The 25,188-nt window shown below is 37.8% G+C and overlaps 1 protein-coding gene across 12 annotated transcripts in view; it reads left to right on the top strand.

Annotated features, from left to right (window-relative positions):
- Ih (hyperpolarization activated cyclic nucleotide gated potassium channel Ih) overlaps nucleotides 1-25,188 on the top strand; it is a 141,447-nt gene that overhangs the window by 60,443 nt on the left and 55,816 nt on the right. For 10 of the 12 annotated variants that reach the window (XR_013258720.1, XM_077417057.1, XM_077417063.1 and 7 more), the window contains 2 exons: nucleotides 10,982-11,373; nucleotides 14,883-15,153. Coding sequence is in view for 11 of the 12 variants with exons in the window: in XM_077417057.1 (XP_077273183.1) it covers nucleotides 10,982-11,373; nucleotides 14,883-15,153 (663 nt within the window). In the remaining variant the exon portion in view is untranslated. Of the gene's footprint in view, nucleotides 1-10,981; nucleotides 11,374-13,663; nucleotides 13,881-14,882; nucleotides 15,154-25,188 lie in introns of those variants that run through there. The other 2 variants (XM_077417064.1, XM_077417067.1) reach the window with 1 other exon arrangement.

The raw sequence follows: 25,188 nt of genomic DNA on the forward strand, positions 1-25,188 counted from the left end.
AATCAACGAGGTATAAAACAGAATAAATAGTATTTTTATATAACAGCATTCAAAATAATTTCCGATAAAATGAGTACGCTTAAATCTGTATGTATGTGTAAAATTAATTAAAGGTTGTCTATTTTTCGATGCGATTAATTTTGGTAGGTCGCATAGCTGGACTTCCGTTCTCGGGCGATTAAGTTTAAGTATAGGAATTACGTGAGCTGGCAGTGAGACCGATGAGACCAATACTTTCGCGAGGTATTTCCCGGAGGATGCTCACGGTGCTCACATAGATAATTTAGTTGAAAAAGAAGGCTATTTCCGATCGGAGTTGGATCTGTTCTATTATCACCAACGTTAAATGAATACCCAATAGAAATCTACTTTGTACTAATAATGTTACCAGCGAGATCACATTACAAGACGGTTATCAATAAAAGCACTTTTTGCAGAATACCGCTCACCGCTAAATTTCCGTCATGTATTACGCGGAAGATTAAAGATGGAAATAAAATAATATTCTATGACACATTCAGACAGCTCTCTGTGACATATTTAAATTTATAATCTCAGTTCTCTGTCATTTTTTTTTCACAACGAATAAAGATTTTCGAGTGTCAAGTAACATGGCCAAATTTCCTGGTTATTAACATGAAATGATTCCGACATAAATCCAGATTTTCATCACATATTGAAAGCGAAATATATCAATATCATTATATTTACATAATGTTCCGCGCAACTGATTAATGGTAGATAATATTGATACAGACATTATTATAATCACTCATAACATATGCGAAGGTGTGCATAATTTAGTAGGGCTAAAACTTCATAATGCGTATAATGAGCTATTCGTTGATTTGAAAGAAAGAAAGAAAATTTAAACCGATACGATAAATTGACATTTAAGTGACCTAATTGTTTAACGCCGCATTCGATAAAAATCCACAATTATTCCATATTCATGGTTTTTATCTACGATTGCAAGTATATATATAATAATTGCGCATTCTTATACTGAATATTTATGAGAGATCGAAATAGCGCAAAATCTTTATATAAACATGATTGTCATTAGTATTTAACGCGCGCGTTAATAATTATTTATAGGAGAAATTATTAATGTATTATATTAAAAAAAATTTGAAGCAAAGAGATATATGATACACAAATATTATTGCGCGAAATTTCTTCCCATGCGATAAATGTAGATTGTCAATCGTTTCGCATGTCGTTATTTAATAATAGAAGCGCTAATGCGATTTGCGCACATCACAATGACCGCGGTTAAACGGGAGGCAAAATGGAAAGAAACTCAATTAAATGCAGAATGAGAGACGCGTGTATAATGCGCGTTTCACGGGGAGAATAACGCGCGACGCGCGATTTGACAGTAGAATGCCATTTCGGAGCTCGCGATTCACGGGGATTAATTGAAGCCGCATTTCCACGCTAGGTAAAAAGCCGCGAGCATAATGGATCTCGCGCCGTGGAGCAAAAGAGATATTGGCCATATCGCGTTCGAAACTCTCGTGCAGCGCATTCCCATGGCGTATGTACCGGCATATATAAGGAAATTCCACAAAATTCTAAGCCATATTCGCTCGATTGTGCGATCCGCGTGGGACGACGCAACGCCGGCTGCATTGAGATGGGAGACGCGGCAAACGAATTGTCCGGCTCGATTGTCCGTTTCGTGAATATCGTCGTTGAAAGTTTATGGAATTTCTTCGGTTAGTTATTCGTACGTATCCATGCGAACGATATTTGAATATATACGGGAGTAACCGACGTAATGAGGCATGGCATAATAATCCCGATGTAGTTGTTAAGACAATGACGTTGTTTGACTCGTGTTTATGCTGTCCTAACATTCTGTACGCTATTATCGGTATACTCGCGCGAGAAAATCGTCTATTTTAACGCAAAAAGTAAATTTGAGCAACAGAAAAAAAAATACAAGATAGGAAATTGAGCACGGTGATTAGAAACATATGCGATTAGTTCTTTTTTTCTTGCTATTCTTTATATCGAAAGAACCAAGGAAATATTGTTCCTTCCATTTTATGTTATCGCGAATCTTCGTCATAAATCTCGAATATACATACATCAAGAAATCGGTGAAATAAATTCAGTATATATCGATATACACATTTATGGGGGAGCCGGAAGTGTTACGTTTTTGTGAAAAAGCACGATCTCATCGGGCGAGGTCGAGAGACGTTAAAAATCCGTTTCCATAATCAATCCCTTGTGTCCGACGTATCGCGGATTAAAATAAACTGCTGCACACAAAAGTGCCGTCGATTTATCAAATAAACCGAAAATTCGTAAAAGCGGCCAACTATGAGTATCCAATTTTAGATATTCTCTAAATAAATACGGAATGTGGAAATGTGTTATTGGTGAAATTCCATATAGTGACTGTATTTAATGTCAAACCTACGCTATGACATATAACTCCGGGTTAAATGGATCTCGATTTGGTATCATAGCTGCAGATACATTGAAAATTCTGTGAAACGCGGAGGATCGGATCGCGATTATATTAACCGAATAGAGACTGATGAATATGCATGTCTTCAAAAATTGAATACATTAACATATTCATGGTAAACTATTCTTGTTAGCTAACGATAATTATAACGATAACCGAACGGAATTTCTTGTAAGCGCGGCGTTAACGTGACACAGTTCTTTCTCAATAGAGATTTATATTGTAATTTCAGTTTCAATTTTATAATTAATAAAATTTTTCTCTGATATTTCAATAATAACGAATATTTTTTTGTAATAACGTATTTCTCTTTAACTCTCTTGCCTATTTTATTTCAACTAAAATTAAATCAATGTGAAAATTAATTTATTTCAATTGTTGCGTATTCTTTTTGATGCTAGCACAATCGTGAACAAACTAAATATTTTTTACGGTACAACGTGCCGGTGATGCAAGTAGTCGCAAATGCGTTGAGACCGATAAGCCGGCATAAGAATCGGGTTCTATGGGGCGTATAACTAGGTACTGCTAATCCAAACGAATCGGCCTGTGCAAGTAAATGGGTCAGCAAAGCTCGCTTTTTTTTTCTAACAATCGACCGAGTAAGCCTCCAGAGATTCCACGGGGAGTAAATTGCGCGCCGCGCCGGTTCGCCATAAGGCAAAACTTGGAGCTTAAAAACGTGGCGCGCGAGTTTGTAACGAAAATCTTGCGTCATTGTTACGCTGCGCCGTGATCCTTTGATCTCGATTTGTACGATTCGCGTGATCAGCAAAAATGTAAAACGTGTCACGTTCATCGCCGGGCGAAAAATGTGTCAGGCATACGTTCGCTATGAAGAGAGAGAGAGGACGGTTACAATACGTTCAATATCATCCGGAACCAATTCCCGTGCCCGTTATAGATATATCCATGAAAATCGGTCTACAAAAGTATCCCAATATCAGCGTATTAAAGCCATAAAATCGTCTCTAAATCCCCTACCTGTTTGCGTATTATATCCACAAAACCTGAAAATATCGCGATAACAATGCACTATATACGTTTACAAAGCCGAACTTTTACATGTTGCGATATAATCCTTTTGCAATAATGCCGTAATCGATTAATTGCGTAAATCCTCCGCTCATAAAATTTAATGATCCACTTTTACTTGAAAGCAGATACAAACCCACGGCAGGTTTAATCGTCATTTAAGTGTCAATGTTATCGCTGCGTGATGTCGTCATCTACTCTTGTTCTTGAAATGTCTTGTGTTTGATGTTTTATTGTTGATTTCTGACATAATTACTCTAAATTACCCCAAAATGAACGTCTCGCATATGCGAGACCGGTGTGCGAAGCGACACATGCATCTCAACCGAACATAATCGTTCCATTGTTACACTTTACTGAGTGTGCGTGAATGAATGTGATGACAATATGTGCGCTGAATACGACAACAATACGTGCACTCTAACGTGTACAGGTGCATATACTCAAAAGCGCATTTAAAAGTGAGGAAATAGCAGTACATAAAACACTAACAATTCTGTATATTTTTGTTACAATCATATTATAAAATATTTAACTTTTTCACGAAGACGAGGACAGAGAACTTCATCCTTTTAGTCATTCAACTTTTTAATTATTTTACTCGAAAAAATACGTATCGTGTATAAATTCTGAAACTTTTTTAAAAGAGCTAATTCGGTTTCTCGCTTTATCAATTTTCAACATTTACGCCATTAAAAAATAAATTTTTAAATATTTCATTCTCCATCGCTATCCTGTTTCAAAGACAGAAGAGAGAAGATTGCACTATACACACTGAGAAAAAAATGTGCTTACTTTTAGTAAATATATTTACTAAAATTAGATTTATTTAATATTTAAATAAATAATGTTAAAATGTAAAACTTATTAATTTGACTATAGTAAACTAAAGCATTAAAATCAGAAAATGTTTTCTTCTTGAAACGTTTACTTGAATCAAATTCAGGTTTACTATATTCCAGTGTAATAGTTATTGAAATATAGTAAATGAATTTTTTGAAATACTAAATCCGAATCTTTTAATTTTAGAAATGGCACTTTAATAAATATTTGTTTAAATTCACGTTTCCAAAATTATAAAAATAATAAATAGAGTACTTATAAGAAATAAATATTTTCTTTAGTGCAATTTATTACATTTGAGGAAACGTATACTGAAATAAAGTTAATATATTCGACAAAAAAAGGAACTTAAAATATAACCAACCAATATATAAGCAGACCCTCTGCGAGGCGAAAACCACAGAGTCCATTGTCGTAAGTGGAAGAATCTCTTCTCTGCAAAAAGTATCTCTTGGCGTTTGGGCGCCAATTTAGTATATATATGTTTAAAATTTTTTTTTTTAAGTTTTTACTTATAGGTAAAAATAATTTATAGAAAAATTATTTTCTTAAATTAAATATATATTATTAGAAAGTCGCTGACTTATAAAAAATAAGATTCATATCTCTATAAATATTGACTATATTGTACAAAATACTTCTTAAAGTTTATGAATTTTTTTAATAAAAAAATGCATTTTGTTTAAAAAAATTAATATAATTGGAAAATTACTAATTAGTAAAAAATAAAAATTATATTTCAATAATCATTGACTGCATTGCAGTATAAATACTTGTTATAATTAATCAATTATTTTCTTTATAAAAGAATTATGTTTTTTAAATAAATACAGTTTCTTATTTAAAAAAAATGCCTTCACAGTTGTATGCAAACTCGCAATTTACTAAAATTATATAAGGAAATTTTCTTTTTTTTAGTATATTTTTTTCTCAGTGCATAAAATGTTTTTTTCTCTCTAACCAATACCACTTGGGGTCATATTCTTACTCATAAGCGGCGGAGCGTTTAATATGCGGAACGTTTAATGCGCTATGACGAGGAGGTTGTACGTCCCAGCGGCGCAAATTCGCAGTTATAAATTGCCGGAGGAGCCGCGGCGGGCATATTTCCGTACTATGTGAAAGGCGTTCTGTTCATTTCAACTCGTTACCTCCAGCATTCAAGCTCGGCTTGCGATGCAGCTTTACCCGAGGAAAAGTCAAATCTCGTCAAGTGAGTTACATAGCGAGTATATACAGAATCATCGCAGACCAATATTATACAAATAAATTATGGTACTTTATCTTCATAGAAACGGGTGTCCATTAAAGAAGAAAGAAAAACGGATTAAAATAGAAAGCTACGAGCGGAGAGAGTTAAAAGCTTAAAAGTCAGAAAAGATGTCGCCAAGTCTATGATAAGAAAGAAATTCCATATATACCTATGTAATATAATTGAAGCTTAAAATCGCTCTTTTCGTATCTCTTTCAACGCTAGATAACGTCAACAATAAAATGTACGATGTAAAATTGAATGCATAAACAAATTGGTTTTTACTCTTCTCCTTCCGGCCTCCGGATTTCATAGTTTTCGAATGGGAGGCAATTAAAAGTTTATCACCGTGCCATTTTTGCGCAGTCAGTATTAGATATACATGCAGTCGCTTGGAGATTGCATGCATATCTACTGCATGATCCCGTCCTGTAAAAATAATGTATTTCTAGAAGTTTTAAAACACTATCTTGCGTGAATAATTTCAACGTTTACACAATAAAATTATAAAATTACAGAAATATGAAGATAAAAGTCCCGCACACTCTATATATGCAATTAAAATAAATTCTCTTCAGCCATTCGTTTATTTAGTTTAAAAAAAAATGCGGTCGATCGGAGACACTCCATGTACATACACCGGTTTGATTGTTACGGCAGTGCCAATAACGGCAATAATAGTTTTTCGTTGGACCATGAAACTCTATTGTCGCGCGATGCCGAGGCGAACGCACGAACTCGCGTTGCAGAGCACCGGAATGCCGGAACTGCATTGGCCCCCGCGTCGAACAAACGGACACTGCGCACTGAAATGGCAGAAAGTCGGAGACGTATAAAAAGGACAGGATATACTATCCGCCGGATACGAGAAATAGTAAAAGCTTTTTAGTATTCAATAAAAATATTGCAAGAACACGCACCGTAAAAAGGCGAGCTTTTGACTTGAAACTACATAACAAAATTCCGTCATTAAATTAAAGTGAACCTTGCACGAATATATATTTTCTTAACTCAAAAATTGAATACCAAAATTCTTAATGAATATTAAAAAGTTGCTGCTAATGACTGCTGCTCTCGAAACTTCGCTCGAAGAGAAATCGAGGCACCAAATTCGTCAGAGTTCTTAAAATTCTCGAAGTCCTCAAAGTCCATTGTCAGAATTAGGTTCGAAAATAATAGTCAAGAAATCTAAGTAATATCCGAAAATGACGCGAATGGGATAAAAGAAAAAAATTCTATTAAAAAATCCTAAATAATCCTATTAAATAATTAAACGAATATAAATCTTTTATGTAACATATGATATCATAGCAATTACGTATAACGTTCTGACTACGACAAAAAACGCTATTTCAATTAAAACTAGCATAATTCATATAATACAAAAAACTATATATTCTGTACTCGTCGCGCTGTTTTCGAAACATTTATCGCCATATTGCGGAACCGTATATAGTTGCTAATGCGTCTACACTGTATTGATTACCAAAGTGTTTATAACTGTGCTATCTTAATTAGGGGTTTAGGTATTTCGCGATTAGAAGATTCTACTGCATGCATATTACGAACTTCGTCTGCGCCAGTAAAGCAAGATGCGGCGTCAATATTGATTTATGTTCAATTCGATTCGCCTTTCGATAGAACATGATAAATTGAGGTCGAGAAACGAAGGCACAAAATCATACGTAAAGCAAACAGCATAAGACAGAAAATCTATACCGCACAGTTTGGCGAATATATAATTTCCTTTCTTTCTGATTATCACAAATAACAACTTTCCCGATTTCCTTCAAATGAATAACGCGCATTCGTATAACACATTTATAATATAGCATAAATACTGACCGAAGTCAAATATTTATATATATTGTTTTAGGATATTTTAGAATATCTTTCGCCTAACATATCGTACTGCAAAAAAAGTTTTATGAGAAAGATGAAGTATCGTTTCTCTTTGTTTAACAAATATAATGTAATTCATTAGGCATTGCCAATTTAATTTCGCAAAGAAGATTCCAAAATAAAACTGAATTAAAAGTCAAATAAGAGCAGTCTTTCTCTGTCGAAATATCGTACATTAATAAAAATTAAGAAGAGTTGGCCTATATTGTATAGGCTCCGTTACAGCCCGCTCATCCAAGGCCATTATCGATGGCACAACCTCGTCAAAGACAGTCGGGTCAGGTCGTTCCCTCGACTCGCAATGCCATTTAGCAAATTGAGAAAAGCTATAGCAATCGAAAGCGAACCTTGACACTCTTTTTTCCACCGGCGTATCTTGTATTTTTGAGAGGCGCATACATCTCGACTTGAATGCTTTTTGCATCGTGGTCGCGACCGCATTGCCCGATGGGGAGGTTTCTTAAAATAGATTCCAGTGCTAACTAGAAGTTGATTCGAACACGTACGCGCACACATGTACGTATCGAGTGATGCATACAATGGCATCGCAGGTTTCTCTTTCTCTAGACAAGATTTAGCTTTATGAAAGCTGGACGTGTGCGCGCATCTGTAGGCATCGGCTACAATCCGTTGCTGCTGCATCAATTAAAAGCTACGTCTCTCCATTGTAATATACTAATTAATTCAGGATTACCAAAATAATAAAATAATGTAGAAGTATGAGCTAATTCTGGTCAAAGAGAAAGATAAAGAGAAAAAGAGAGAGACAGACCAAAATATAATTTAATTTAAAATTTTTACGGTTCTTATACAAAAATTGAAAAAAATGAGAAAAGTATAGAACTTGATGAAAATATTTTTAACTAAAATATAATACTTTTTTAAAACATGATATAATTTTAAAACAAATGATAATCTCGCATCTGCAACTTTGCATTACGTTGCCGGATAATTCACGCTTCTTAGATATTATAGAATCACGATATCCTGATGTGCATTCCGCTCCTATCTCATATTTTCTTTCTCTTTTTATCTCGCACCTCCTCGCATTTTCCATTTTATCTTTATTCCTAACTCTTCGCTTTACCATTTTGTAAAACCATTGAGAGGCAGGGTGCTTCGTAGAACATTTCTAATTGGTGGTCTTCTCTTATCTATATATTGCTGCCGTCGTGCGTCGCTTCTTTCACACAGCTTCAAGCAGCCTTTGCTTGAGGAAAGCATGCACCTTGTTAAGACGAACCGCGCGCAAGAAGAGCTTGATGCACCGCGTCCGCTATTTTTACGTATCTTTTCCGACGGCTTTCCTGACGCTTGGTTTATTTGCCCGTCACGTTGACGCGCAATTATTACGAACGCGCTACGTGATTTAATATGCGACCGTACTTCGTCGCACTTTAGATTGACGCGATAAAATTTCCGGCAATTTGTTTTTCTTCCGTCGAATGAATACGGATGGACGCGATTGGCGCATCGCGCGGCGCAACGTGGCGGAAATTGCATTATTTTCGACCATTGCTTGGACAAATATAAGACGAGCGCACGCTCAATAAAACTTACGCCATAAGAGTCGTATATATCACGATATTTTATAATTGCGACAGAAATAATTTATCAATCGTCGATAGATCGATTGTCAAAAGATAAATAAAATTTTATTTCGAGTTATTTTTTAGTACATCGTTTCATGGCTTTCCACTTTGACTTATTAATAAACTAATTTTTTTTTATTACGCGACTCTTTTGTCTTTCATTCCTAATAAAACTAGTCAAAATACATAATTTTAGTAATGTAGAGCCTCAGGAAAAAGTATCTAAATATGTTTACATTCAGTTTTACAGTCTAAAAGTTTTCAATTTTATATAATAAAAAAAATCGGTTTAACTGTAGAAAAACACGAGTCATAAATTTGTCAATCCACTGAATAATTTTATACAAAATTATGAAGTTGTTTATAAAAAAAATCACAGATTTTTATATTTTTTTTTATTCTGAAATGTTTAAAACGTTGGATAAGCAAAGGTTATCGACCTAGCAATGACCATTTAATGATCGACTGATTCTGTATGCCTTACGGGACGTGATCGGAATTGACGAAATTACTCCGACGTAGATTGCCTGCTCTGCCCATCAGCTGTGGTTCCTAACAATTTCGGTAACACAATTTGATCCCGAGTCACGAGAACAAATTTGATTTATTTCATGTGCGTAAAGCATGAGATAACATTGCACTTTCGCTGCAGTCAGCGTCATGCCCGCGCGTTCAAATTCGCGATATCGATATTTGTTTAGTATGCAAGAAGAACGAGCGGGCGCCGGCTTGCGTGCCAATAGTGAAAATCCGCCGTTGATGCACCATCATGCTTTCGCACACTCGCGGTACGCGGGCGAAAATATTTATTGCCGTTCGCGATTTTCGCGATCGTCGCGAAGTGCCGAGATATTTCGCGGTGAACTGAATATATGTGCGACATCACGACGGTGAGAAAAAGCATTATCGGCATTCGCTGTATCAGGTGTCACGTCGAACGAGCTGTCGATACCAGCGGCGATCGGCATCACGCGTAATTGACCATTAGATCGGCTCCCTATAACTTTCTCCCCAAACGTCTATCTTCGGGATGTGTAATATGTCACAGAAAACCTACATTATATTTTATATAGAAATAAGATCAAAAACTGTCAGATTAAACCGTCTCTTATTCCAAAATAAAAAAATCATTGAACTTCACCAAACATTTATCTTTATTTAATAGTTCAAAAATAAAGAGTTCAGAATATTACGGAATTTCGTCATATACAACATATTCTATAATAAACGCAATTCGTGAATGGATCGATCTTGAGCAAGTCGAACAAGCGCAAATAATTAAAAGTCTGAAATTGAAAATAATATTCATTTATCTACATTCTCGAAACTTAATTTTGCAAAATCTCATATTTTAATATATTCTTGTGAAATATTCTTGGAAAATATGAAAGGCGTGCCGCGATATATTCATTGTTGTGTCGAATCATCGTGCTACATACGAAACGTCGGCCGTCGCTACGAATATTTCCATAATAATAAATATGTACGCGCGGATAGTGAAAACCCGCTTCACCGATATATTGCGACGTGCCGCGCTGTTACTCCAATTCCAATTTTTCTTTGACGACTTTCATGTATTCTGTAAAGTATTATAGTTATCTCTGCTATATCCGTAGTATTTCTTTTAAAATCAAAGAAGAAATAATGCTCGATTGAATCCTTGGCAAAAGGAAAACGGTCTCTCGATAGACAGATAGATAGGTTCAAGTCAAATCTCCTCGAATTGAAAACCCTGTATCCCTGTGTGTCATTAAAAAAAAAAGCGGAGTAACTTCCACGAAAGTTCGCGAGTTCTGTCCGGAGTATAGCTTGTGTTCGCAGCAGCGAGTGTTTGAGAAAGACAACACTTATACAATGAAGAATTTGTTGCAGGGAGGGCGAGGGCGGCGGCGGCGGCGGCGGCGGCGGCGGTGGCGGCGGCCGTTCTGTGACCGGCTCCGTTGGCGGCGGTGGCGGAGGCGGCGGCGGCGGCGGCGGTCGTCGGGCACCGAGCCTACGGCTGGTGAACGGAAGGGCGACCACGGGGGTGAGTTTGCACACCAGCAGCACCGAATCCGTGCGCTCTCCCCATCACCAGCTCGGCCAGCAGGTCGGCAACAACAACTGCCACGCCGGTAACAACCCCGCCGCGAACAATCATCCACGGCTCAACAAAGATGACAGCATCAAGATCAGCATCGAGAACACCAACACGTGCACGGACAGTCTCGTCACTGCTCTAGACGACGAGACCCTGCTCATCACCGATTTCCTGGGCGACACAGGTGAGTCAACGAATCGGCGATCAAAGAGATCCTGCTCTTTAAAGGATTCGTAAATTACGATAGTTTTGATATCTTCTTTCGAGCACACTGAGAATGTTAGAATGTTTTGCGCATTGAGGATATTTATATCTATATTACCATCACCATACATTATTAATTCGCATACGTAAAATGTGATTACTCGATTAAAACATGCAAATTGTTTCTACTGATTAAACAGCTCATTGTCATAAAATGTAAATACGATAATTGTTTCAAAGTTGGATTAATTCAATTAATTACGACGATACACAGATTATAGCTTTCATGCAGCGCGACTAAACGCATTCACAGCATTTCATGAAATCCATGTGGGATATTAAAAGAGAATCCACATTTAAATACGCTATTCAAAGTAAGAGTTTTTTTTTTGTTTATATTGCTCTTGTATTTTTTTGTAAAAGTCTTGATAACAGCACCTGTCATCGCTCCGTACCGTAATCCAAATATATCGATGTCGTACATAAGTATTACGTTCAAATAAACGAACGGTTTATTTGAGATGTTTGCATAAAATGCAAGACGTAACGTCTACGACCATTATAAATTCCAATTGAACTTGCGATCCTTGCAAACTTCTCGGAGGGATGTAAAGAATGCGAGTGACGACTTTAATGAGATCCGCCGTAATAAAGCGATACAATCCTAACGACGACGGGAATGAATTGTTCGACGAATTGCATTGCGCGCTGTGTCACCGTAACATCAAGCTTCCCGCAATATCCACGTTATATGAATCTCGGCTCAAGACACGGAAGTGACTAGACATGAAATTACAGGCTGAATTTTCTAATCGGTCGAAGTATTGGCGTCAGTATACTCATTTTTTAACTATATTGCGTAAATAGGCCACTGAATCGAATCAAAAGGCTCATAAATGTCGGATTAAACTCGTTTCTCGCAGGTGTACACGGATGCGATTGTCGCACTGTGGTGTTCGCGGTGAAACGTCATAAATCATTGATCGGACCTGTGACACGCGTTCATATACATGTGTGAGCGGGTTGTCCGTCGAGTACAACGTACAAATGGTGCGAGGTGCTTGCTGTAACGCGATGCAGCTAATGGTGATCGAAAAAGGAACGCTGTTTTATACGAAAATAACTGAAATGCGAAATAACATTACGAGGATACAAATAATATCAAAGCGAAAATTTATGTGCAATGGAATATGGCAAATGTCGCGAGACCCCGAAAGAAAGAAGGAGGAAAGAGAGAATCTAAATATTGCAGGACATGTGTTCTTCGCAAATGTATAATGCAGCGTAATATATTTCGTGAGAAAGGATTACCATGTTCAAAGTTGTTTCGGGATAAGACTATTTAAAATAAGAATGATTCAACACGCTTGTATAAGTTAGAAGCATCAGGCGATAATAAATGAAATTTTTAGCAACGTATTTTATGCGAATTTATAAATGCAAATTCAACTGTATCTTTCGCATCAAAATATAATCATTATAGGCATCTCCTCGTTTTTCTGGTTTGGATGCATCATATATAATACTCACCGCATACGAACGCAGTGGATTTTTCGCGAAAATTGAAAATATACGATAATAAATCGGATACTGGAATATAAAAAACCTCTGACACATTTCGCGCGAACATAGGTGCTCCCTGAACCGATATTCAAGCGTATTCATTAAAATAATATAAACCTCAATTAATTTGCAGTTTCGCTGACGATAGCATACCTATATTCTTATTAAATAATTCGAAGGAAATAATATAGTATAATGATCGTAGCCTACAATTTCTAATTACATATCAGCATATCACAATAATACAAATTCGAATCATTCCGGACGCAAATATTTATAACAGAACATATTACAGAATTTATAAATATATGGCTAATATGAATTTGAATATTTTTCATAAAAATTGAATCCTTTTTTGTTGCTCACGGTTAAAACGCAGCAACGCTATTCTGTCCATTCGACTCGAATATTCATATACGGTACAACGTGTGACGAGCGCAATAAATCGCGATATTGGATCTCTTACGCCACTGCGATTCGTATCGGCAAGAATCATGGTAGAGCGTCCGGGGGATTAGCGTATATACCAACATATGGAAAAAAAGAATCGGGCATATGTATACCCGTTCGTCCGGCTAAAACCGGTCAGTGGATATACGCATCTCTTCTCGCGCTTCTTCGTCCTTGTTCCGTTACTTAAGCGAATCTTGCGCGGTATATATCTGCTTTTCGACCGGGTTAACGCGATACTGTTTTATCTCGTTCTCGTCCGCGAACTCGTCATGGCGATGAACGTCGACGAAGGAGGTGGATCTGTTTTCGTGACGCAAGAGAAGCCGCTCTTGCAGCAAAGTGCCATGTCCTCGCAAAACGGTTTGAAATCGAACAATATTGGTTCCTGGTCAGAATCGTGCGAGGAGTTTATCTCAAGTTGGACATTATGGAGCACGGTTCACGGGACTTTTCGAAAATCGCGTACATCCGGTGAGTGTTGCTAAATCGTATCGTTTATGCGATTGTCAATAACCATTGACTTTGTCGGTACTTATTTCGAAAAGGAAAGACAGAAACGATGATAATATTCTTTCATTTCTACTGCCTTTTAGACCAAGACTTTTACAAAAAAGTATAAAAGTGATTTAAAATTTAAATCATAAAAAATAATAAGCATTCAAATATTATGAGTTAGGAATAACGTAATTGGTGATTTACGCAATATCGATAAATGTAATAAATACATGTAATATAATTATTTATGTGTAAAAATATTCCATTTGTGATGAATGATTGCAATGAGTTGTCATGAGTGATTTACAATTAGAAAATTAAATTAAGATATTTATACTGGAATTAACAAAAATTAATGTGGCCATGTACAACTGTAAAAATTTTGCATGCATTATCGATACATGCATAAAAGTGATTCTTGAGTCGTTCTTGAGAAAAACTTCTTTGTGTTAAGAAGAAGAGATAATTATGCCGTCAAAGCAAAAGAGATGGCAACAAAACAAAGATACAGGTTGACCTTAGAGGATTTCTGAGAAAGTACGTGTGCGCGAGTGTGTGTGTGTGTGTGTGTGTGTGTGTCGCGATTTTAAATTTTAACCGTGTCAAATCTTATTTGAATTTATCAAACACTTAACATTTTCGAGAGGCAAATAAACTTTAACTCACCGTGATCATATAAGTTCTAAAGAGTCCCGCGTGAAATTTGCACAAAGCAAATTTCGCAAGTTAGTTTATGAGCCATAAAGATACTTCGGGTTAACGACATTAAGTCATACGTTTCGGCGCTATCAAGTTTACAAGTTCAGTTATGCTTGTGGACAGTTCGCGATTTGTGCTTTGTGCGACCGCTATCATGCGACTCGACTCGCAGGTTTATCGGATAGGAGTGAAATTTTACGAGCGCTATCGAATGACGATAAAAGTCGCGGAATAATGAACGATTGTCGCCGTCACTGACCTCACGCGACCGTGTTGCAGGCAACGAAATGAATTACAAGGGCAGCGGGAAGGTCCACTTCGGGGTGGACGACGTGTCCCTCTATGGGACGCCAAAGGAGGAACCGGGCCCGGGCCTCCCGGGCCAGGAGGTCAAGCAGAGCTTCCTGAAGAATCAGCTTCAGGCCTTGTTCCAGCCGACGGACAACAAGTTGGCCATGAAGCTCTTCGGTAGCAAGAAGGCGCTTATGAAGGAACGGATCAGACAGAAAGCCGCAGGTCACTGGGTCATCCATCCTTGCTCCAGTTTTCGGTATGTCCTTCGACTATCAACTGATCTCATTCAACAGGCCGCATCAATATTTCGCGCTATCGCATTCGTTCCGGCTCGAAAACATGTTCCACCAAGAAATATCGGCCCTAGACACAGCCTCATATCTAAGTCTGCTTGAATAAACTCACGCGCGACACGTCGTTCTCCGTAAAAGGGGACAAAATTCTGCATGCACTTGTTCCTCACGGGAGGCGTAAAATTTTACGCTTAGTTGTCGACAAATAATTAGATACAAATAACGCATACTACTATAATAATTGGCTACTATATAATACAAGTTACTATATTAATATATTCATCTTTTTTCGTAAAAGAGTAAAAATTTTTTCGTAAAAATTTATCTTCTCCAACACTTCGTAAGTTACATCAATCCTGAAATGCTTTTTGCGAGACGCATTACCTCAGACATTTTAAAAGGAAATGGTAGAAAATGAAAAATTACTTCTCTTCATGAGACTTGCTTTTGTGCCGATATAAAAAATTATTATCCAATTGTGCCAGTCATTTTTAACTTAATACGATACAATTTTTAATTTTAACAGTCACTGCTCCGAGATATAGAGTGACGTTATAAAAAATTTATTGTTCGAATATGAATATGTTACGTGTAGGTTGTGTACGAACGTGTATACGAAAGTGATAAATGACAGACGAGCCCTGAGCGAGTAAGCGTAAATCAACGCTAGTCGTGTCGGCTTACTCGCGAGCCGAAACTTTTCGGCTCGACTATGACCCCGGCTCAAGGAACGTAAACTAGCCGGCCTTTGTGCCGCAGTAAAATATCTGCCGTATCCGGATCGTTCTTCAGGCTTTCGAGCCGCGCGGGCACATCTCCGGCAAGCAGGACAGATTTCGAGGATCACAAAAGGGCGCGTTTGACCTACGACGACGTGCGGGGTTAACACGCGTTACTCGCGGCTTCAATCGATCTGGGTCGCGCGGAATATTCAATGGTTCTACGAAGAATCACGGATTTAGTTATGTATATGCCGCATGTATATACAGTCGAATAGTCGACCTCGCCCGGCTGGCGAAGTCGACGAAACAGCAATGGGACTTTACGGCCTCAGGAAGGAGGCCTCCATCAAGCCTTTCGTTTCCTGCCGGAGTTGCCTTATCGATGGCGAGCCACAATCCGTCGTCGCTCAAGTCCGGACGAGTGCTATCGACTTCTCGCGGAGGATGTTGACGCGCTCGCCGAGCCATTTAAGGACAAATGTATCGATTAGAATGACAATAAGCGCTCGAGAGTGCCTGTCTACCGAACGATAATGGATGAGCGATCCCCGATTAATGGATCGCTTGCGGAATTAACTATTAATCAACATTAGTCCGGCAAAAAGGATTACAAGAGCGTAAAGTATCCTCCGCGGATTTGTGTTAGCGAAAGTTCACCAGTAACACAATAATACGTAAATGAAAAATCGAAAAACGCAAGTGCTCTGTGTGTGAGCGAGACATTTATTCTTAATTTATTAAAAATAAATTTCAAATCGCGTAACGCTTGAAAATTAACGAGAATTAACTTTTAACAATTAACACCTTCTCATAATGTCCAACAATTTATCCTTCGATGATTTATACGGAAGAATTGTCACAGTCTAATTTCTTGTTTAATACGTCCATTGCTCGTGCAAGTTCTTTTAAAATCTATTTTTGAAGCAAAAAAAAAACTCTGCGACGAGAGAAATCAACCGAAACGAATTCGCGCGGCCTGAAAACAAGCAAATGGGATCTCATTGCAGTATCAAATTGCCGATATTAAACTGTGCATAGCACAGCGTGTCGTTCCATAACGCGCGAAACGCTATACTCCACCACGGCTTGGCAGCCGCGACGGCGGCGACGGCGACGGCAACGGCGGCGGCAGCGGCGTTTGTCGTTCCAATTGGTTGAAATTGCCCGGCGCTTCCGTTCGGAATCTTGGTTAATTACCGGCAGCGCGGAGGACATTGGATCCTCCGCAGCCTTCTCTACGATTCCACTAAAGCGCGAAATTCTCGTGGACATTGAAACTTTAATTCGCGCCGTCGTTAATGGTAGCGATATCTTCCGCAAAACCAGGCGGTTGTTCTTCGCTCGGCGTGCAGCGCTAATATCCAGCTGCTAAATTATACAAACGAGCGTCAATGGTGCTCCATTTTCGAACCGTTATCGTATAGATCAGATATCCATATAAAAGTCATGTAAGCTCTCGTGTCTGACACGTATGTTTTATTCGGACGTGGCACAACAAGGGACATGTATACCCTCGAATTAACAAATATATATTATTTAAACGTACAGTGTAAATATATCGAATCTTTTTCCTCGTCAGAAAATAATGATAATAATTCCAATAGTTCGAGATTGTATCAATATCATACTGTGTGTGCGTGCTTTTTATACAAATTATATGAATTTCTTTTTTTCAAACAATTTTATAAACAATTTCAAACTTTCTTATTTAATACTCTAAAAAAAGTTAATTCCACGAAATATTCGCAAAGATTACGGAATAATAGGATATAAACGGAAAATCAGAACGATGTCGCGGTTTTGGGAGGGCACGCGCGCCTAAATGAATGGTGCTCTTTGATCCACTAGGCCAGAATATAAATGATAGCCAAAATACCTCCGATAACACGCGTCACATGGTCGGCTGTAATGTCGCTCCGTCAGCAGTTCATTATCCGAACATCCCGGACATGTGCATGGTGCATGTCTCTATTCGAGATATCGCGTTAATGGAGATCCATCCTGAACAATTAACAAGAATCCTTGACACGACATCGATGCGAGTTCCGATACAACGACTGACTTCCGCATCTAATATTTAAACTGTATCGCGCTTGAATAAAATCTCTGAACGAAAGATGATGACAAAAGTTTATAGGGTCGTTGTACTCCTTCAAATCGAGGATATTGAAAGCGAACTAACAGTGAGATATATATATATCTGCGTGATTGCCGAATATTCCAAATTATTCAGATAGTTTCGAAAGTATAAGTAGACAGCGAGACCGTGTCTCCCGGACAGTCTCTCAGCTGAAGCGAAACTTTATTGGGAGCTTAGTACCCGAGATGCTCGGTGCGGCACATGATGAAAAATGTACGACAATGCCGACAATATCATTTCCTTCGTTTTAATATGCGGCCACTAAATCGCTGTCCTTCGCTTTCGTACGTACGTTTCATGAATTCGTAATTCACGGAGTTTAATTCGCCACGCGCGGTACGTGGCATTCATGACGATATACCACGCGTACGACAGTATCTCGCGGGAACGTAACAAAATTAAATGAAAACATTGTTACACGCAGCCTGAAAGAAAGACGCAACGGAAAAAAAACTCTCGTTCTTCCGCAGATCGCAGGAAATAAAATATGTAATTGTTTCTGTCACAAAAGCTTCTCTCGTTATTGTAGCGGCGCGGCGGTTGCACACGTATTTGTCTCTGTTCTATATCGGGCGGAATAGCCGGGGTGAATATAACTTGACCGGACTCGGTTGCGAGAACACACGCTCTTTCTGATAGAAGGAGGCGGGACTCCTTCTATGTCTCGTATAAATACGAGACATCATAAAAGCGAACATAAACTACGCTACTTAACCCTGGACGGGACATTAGGTACGTTCTTCTTTCCCTCGTTTCGTGTTAAATTGTATAAAAAGCCGGGTAATCCGGTGAAAACGACTTTCTTCGTGCTTGATTTATCGTTGATAATGTTAAGATATGCAAACCGAGCTCTCGGGTCGAATGATTTATCGTGCATGGCTATACGGTATCGAATATTCGGATGTTCCACATTTAACGTTCCCTGCTTTCGGATTCGTGAGAGAAAACTTTATACTTTATGAAACGTGGTTCCTCGACACTGTAGAATTTCTATTTTAATTTTTAAAATGCACGTTTTTGGATCCGTTTTATTATTTTATACTGTAGTATAAATAAGAGATTAGATTTGGATAAATATACGGCGAAATACGTTATTATGATAACATATTCCGGCGTATATTTATCCAAAATCTCTATTTATCTTAATCTCTCTGATAATACTAAAAGAAGAAAATGCACTTAAGTGATAATTACTGCAGCAGATGTTCAAAGTTGCCGGCAGACAAATTGTCCATCTTTGACATTTCGAAGTTAAATACCAGATTTGGACAAAGGCGCGAAAGTATAATGAAGGTCGAACTATTTCTTTCGTATTTCGAAGTAATGCATTTATACCATTGCAGCATCGTGAAAGAAAGAAGGTAAAACGTTTTCGATGCCTGAATAGTCAAAAGTATAAAGGTAAAAATAGTTAATATGTACCAACTAGCGTTCGCACGATTTAGTTTCGCTCTGACGTAGAAGAAAAAAAAAGAGTATTATACGTGCCCGCGAAGTGAGGTATTTAAAAAAAGCAATGATTTATTTTTATCTGAACAATCATCGCATCGTGACGATATAATATCGAATGTCTAATCGCTCATTGCTGTGTGTAATCATCCATTCCAGTCTATCGTTTTTATTAACGTAAGCTATTCGAGGGTAATTATATAGCGATTAAAGTCGCATTCCGAACGATCAGCTGCATCACGTTTTAATGAAAAAAAGTCACTGTGAAATATAAAACAATTCTGCATAAATCCCATATGAATTACTGTACATTTTTGAAACCAGATAAAAGAAATATGAAATATTCATGGCTATAATTGAGATGGATACTGTATTCTCGATGGTTTACCTAATGATTTCAATCTTATTGTAACGCGTGTATCAAGTAAAGCTTGAAATTTAGCAACGGATAAGCGATTACATCTGCATGCAAGCGTGTATCGCGATAACGTATTCAAGAAGCGTATATTCAAGAAGCTGTAAAATTATGTATTCGAATGAGAGCACGCGGAACTGTATCCGGAACGGATAGAGGAAGGCCGTACGTGTGGAACGCTCATCGATATTGACGATAACTTATACACGAGGCAAACGAGGAATCGCTGACACTGCCGCGTCAAACTTTGAAGCCGCCTTCAAACTTTGTCCTCGTCAGAGCTCGAGTCAAGCTGCGTCATGTATTAATAAGATGGAATTTTACGATATAGCGCGCGATTAAGCAGTCCGTGAACGAAACGGCCGAGTAGGACGGTGACGTAACGGGCGAAAAATCGTATTTTAAACACAAACAGGCGTGCACGACCGCATAGCGTTATGTGTGTAATTTATATAACGTAATAAACGCGACCGCGCGCGACATGCTCGTTATACGCGTAAATGATTGCGTTATAATTTGAAGCGGCGAAGAGCTCGCTCCAGCATTTCTGGCGAATCTCTCGCCGCACCGTTCGAAAAGACGATATGGACTAACGGGGGAAATTCGTATTTTATACGTTTGCCCAGGTGGATTGTTGGAGATCTGAGAAACGGACTATTGTGTGCCGGTTGAATTAAGAAACGAAGAGGAAACTTTCGACGAAGCGCGAGATGTCCACCGCGGTATTTCAGTCGCGTATTCATTCGCGGAATAGCGAATTATCCATGCACGTTTAAAAGAGATTAAGACTCGGCGAAAGCGGCCGCGTGAAACGTTCCAGAAATTAGCGGGACAAAAACTGGATGAGGAAAGTGGCTCTCTAAGGGACAAAGAGAGAGAGATCGGGGAAGCAGGGCAAATCGGTCTGGCTTGAGCCAGTTACAACCGTGTGTCTATACATATATGTATATCGTCGCAGCGTCAGTTGTAAGAATGATCTCAGAATAATCATCCGATTAAGCCGGAGAGGCTACGGTGTCATTGGTGGCGCGTTGCTCGATCACAGGCTACATTAGAGTCTGATAAATCTTTATTTAAAAATAATATATATAATATTTAATATATATTCATCGATAATAAAATATTTGATGTGTTCAAAATTTGGTTAAAATTTTATTTATATCACAAATAATTTATAAGCAAATACGATAAAACCATTTTTTTGCCCTATATAATAAAAATAATACATATAAAAAGCAGATTATTTTTATAGAAAAGGATTTTCACATATTATTCTTTCTTTTTCTTTTTAATAGAAAATTTTATTGGAACATGTACGGTTAAAATAATAATTGATAACAACTTTGATATATATCTTTTCGCAAGAGCACTTGAAACGTTATGAAAAATGACAATTAAATATTTTTATTTTTATAAAACTATACTGTGCGAGTAGCATATAAGAAAACCGTTAAAAATTATAACTAATTTTTTATTTTTCCAAAATAAATTGGTTATTTTTCATCGAGCTGTTATAAATATGTATGTATTTAATTATTATCAGGCGTATGGATAAACTTGTAGGCATCGAAATTCATAGCAAACAATAATATTGTGTCGCTCTCAATTGAGCATGCATGCACCGCCGACCAATAATTCCCTCTAGACTCCTCCGGTCGATCAAACAATGACAATCGATGGGTTGTCCTCAGTATTCTATCGAGTATATCGCGATGCCGGGAACACACTATATATCGAATCAGTTTAATCAAACACAATTCAAGTAAATATTCACTCTAAATAAAATATACTCATGGTTTACGTGTAATAAAATTCAATTCTGCAAATTTGCATTTTACCGCGGTATTGAGCGATTATGGGAAAAATATTTTCTACAGTTTGTCGCTCGTTTCTCGCCAAAACAGTAGTTTGTGAAAAAATAGTAGTTTTTTCGTTAAAAAAAAATATGACCATCCACCTAGTAATCTTATCCGCGAGAATTTCTTTTATATTCTAATAATGCATTGGTTCTGTTCATTTTTTTGGAACATGCTAATGAAAAAACCAACAGACAGTGGGCTAAAAAATAGCTGCATAGATTTCAGATCATTTCTAGGTGTAATATGTACAAATTTCAAACGGATATTCGATATTTCGTGCCGGCACAAGCTTCTCCAACCGACAGTAAAATATTTTATTCGCGTGCGTAATTCTTTACTTGTTAAAACGCTCATAAAAGTGAAATACAACTTCATCCGCCTGCTCCGCATTTGCTGATAGCTCTTCCTGAAAAACAACCCCCTCCCCCCCCTCGCATCCATCATCCGTTGCACTTGCAAAAATATGCAGCCGTTTGTGCGGGCCAGGGCACATAAATTCACATCGCGAAAATCGAAGTTTCTCGCGATGATTGTTATAAACAGTACCGGCTTTGACGTGCCGCGTTATTATTACAGCTGTGACGTACGGAGAATTTCATACAATACACATATAATATACCTAGAGGAAAAAGTCGATACGAGGCGGAAGAATGTAACCCCATTTTGTCGCACATGCTTTCAATAAAGTGACTTTTATATCGGTAATGAGCATAGGTACATATCGTGATCAGTTACTTTATATACATGATTGATTCATAATTAAACGCTCAATTAATTATATTTTAATTATAAATCGTAGGATTTATAAATTTTTCGATATTCTCTTGGGCTCTTAAGTTTATATCGAATTTTAATTTCACAATTTACTGAATAGATTATTAATTAGCGTCTATAAGTCAATCTTCGGAGATTGGTTTATCAGCTATTGGTAGCTTATATAAATGTGATTAGTAATTTAAAAAACTGAAAATTTTAAATACACAACAACTCCATTAGTCATATATAAAACAAACCTCGGCGTAACTCGGTATAAAAGATTTGTTTGACAATCTAATCTCTAGTTGTGTCTTTCCTCTCGCGACTCTGGCCTTATCACTGTTATGTCTTTCTAGGTCGCGAATGCCAGCTCATGATTATATTCGATTCAGCGTCATGGTATAGCACAAGAGCAGAGGTCCTTGCCATGCTTCAAATCTCGCTTCTGCTTCGTATGCCGCAGTCCATATTGTACATCCCGATAATTTTATCGCTTTTAATTATCTCGCTCATTTTCCAGTATCCATTCTGGTACAATCGCAAATTTCGCGAACGAACTATTTTTTCTCTTGCATAACTCGCATGAGTATGGGCATAATTCACAAAAGAATTCTATAACAATTTCAGTCGCACTGAGTCTTTCGAAAGTGTCATCTATTATCTAGAAACAATATTGCTGTAACTGATGTAAAAACTTTTTGCTACGTCATGAAATGCGCAACGATCGATCTCTTTATACCGCGTACGGTATATTTTTAGTGATCTTATTTTATTTGCGATAATATAAGAAACTAATTTTATAATAATTATTCGCAAAATAAGCTTAATTAATACGTACTAGACGCCGAACGCAATCAAAATAGATTTCACCGTTTTTATACGGCGACATCGTATTTTGATCCGATATTCCGATTTATATTCAACTATTCTATATACGAAAGAATGTCATTTCCATTCTTATATGAGAATTACCACCGGTGAAATGAGTCGTTCGGAATCTACCGAGATCTCGATTCCTGCCCGGCAAAAATTAATACGCCAGAGAGGCTTCCTTATTCCTTCGCTCGTGATTAGTTCGCGACGCATACGGCGTCATTAGTTTCATGTAGTGTTTCTCGCGGAGACGAGACAATGTGCATATATATGTATATGCGTGGCTGCTGACTGCATATTGTATGTAACGCGCGCGCGGTTCATATACCCGTGCATTCCCTCGGGTCAATTAAGATCTCGTGGCTATTCTATCATCCCCGCGACTCTGGAGCAAGGAACGTTGTGCAATTCAACATGGATGCTGGCCGTCTATTTCCGTCGCATATGAAGAGAGCGCCGCGCCTCTCTCGGAAAAAGTCTCGGGCCGCAATTAATTCGTCTATTCCCGTTGCCTCGTGAAGGAAGGCGTCAATTAACTACGCGGCGGGGCGAGCTGCGCGAATTTTTGCATCGGCGTCGACCGATCCGCGATTAAACCGTCGAGTAATGAGCCGTCGCAAGTTAATTCCTCGGCGAGGCGTGATTTTGTTCGTCCGGAATTGGACTTAATTAGAACGACCGTCCGCTCGAACGGATTCGTCGCTCGTTTGAAAACGCGAAGTGTCATTATGTGACCGAGAGTTTTCTTCGACCGCGGTACGTACTCGAGTGCAATTAAGACGCTGTCAGGAACAATCGATTATGCAGGACACGCGGGGGAACGAAGGTACTTGCGCCGCTTTACGAATCTACCGCATAAAATTGCCTTTGGTTCTAACAACTGTTCCCCGGGTAATTATGAAGCATCATGCGGCCAAAATTGGCTTTGATCCTTATTTTATGTGATCATTTCTATGGAATTCTACATTTTAACCGATTCGTAAAATGTAATTACATTTTTCCATTATAATTTCTTGCATCTATATACATTCATTCATTGATTTGTGAATAAAGAAACACACAGCGAAACCTTTTCCATCACGCAATTTTAAGTAAACTTTAAGAAAATTCTAATTTAAAGTATAAATACAAATGCATTTAATACCAAATCTTTACAAAATTATAGAAAGCAATAACAGCTGGAAATCAAATTTTCTGTAAAAATTAGTTGACGCTAAAATGTTTAACAAAAAAATCCGTAAAAAATATATAATATAATATAGTGTACCGCACGATTATATGTCTAAAAATATGTACAAATTCTTTTTTTCTGTAGATCAGAAATTAAATCAATATTTGAATACACACACATACACACACACACACACACACACAAAATATTAATACACTTAACAAGTAAATAGCTTAAAACAAAGACCCGCGCCTTTAGCGTTAAACAAAGGGAATCGAGAGAGTAATCTGGCTTTCCTGTTTGAAGTGCACTTTGCCATTCGCGTTATCGATATAGAAAGCCAAAAGTACGGCATTGCGGTTACGCCGTCGCTTCGTGGCCGCGATGTTTTATATTCGTCCATTAATTACACGGAACATTAAATATGCCCTTTTATTACGTATTACCAACATCACCATGCGGCACGTGCCTCGCTCATCCGATTAACGTGATCGTTTCCGCCGGGTAAAGATACGAAAATCCTTCTTAATAGCTATTCCACGCTTATCTCGATAGATAATCGTGCTAATTAAGACTAGAAAAACGTTTCTGAAGTTCAATGCACTTTCGGTTA

This window comes from Temnothorax americanus, unplaced genomic scaffold, assembly GCF_048541705.1.
Source record: "Temnothorax americanus isolate GAGA-0224 unplaced genomic scaffold, ASM4854170v1 Scaffold47, whole genome shotgun sequence".
In the NCBI taxonomy this organism is placed as follows: domain Eukaryota; kingdom Metazoa; phylum Arthropoda; class Insecta; order Hymenoptera; family Formicidae; genus Temnothorax; species Temnothorax americanus.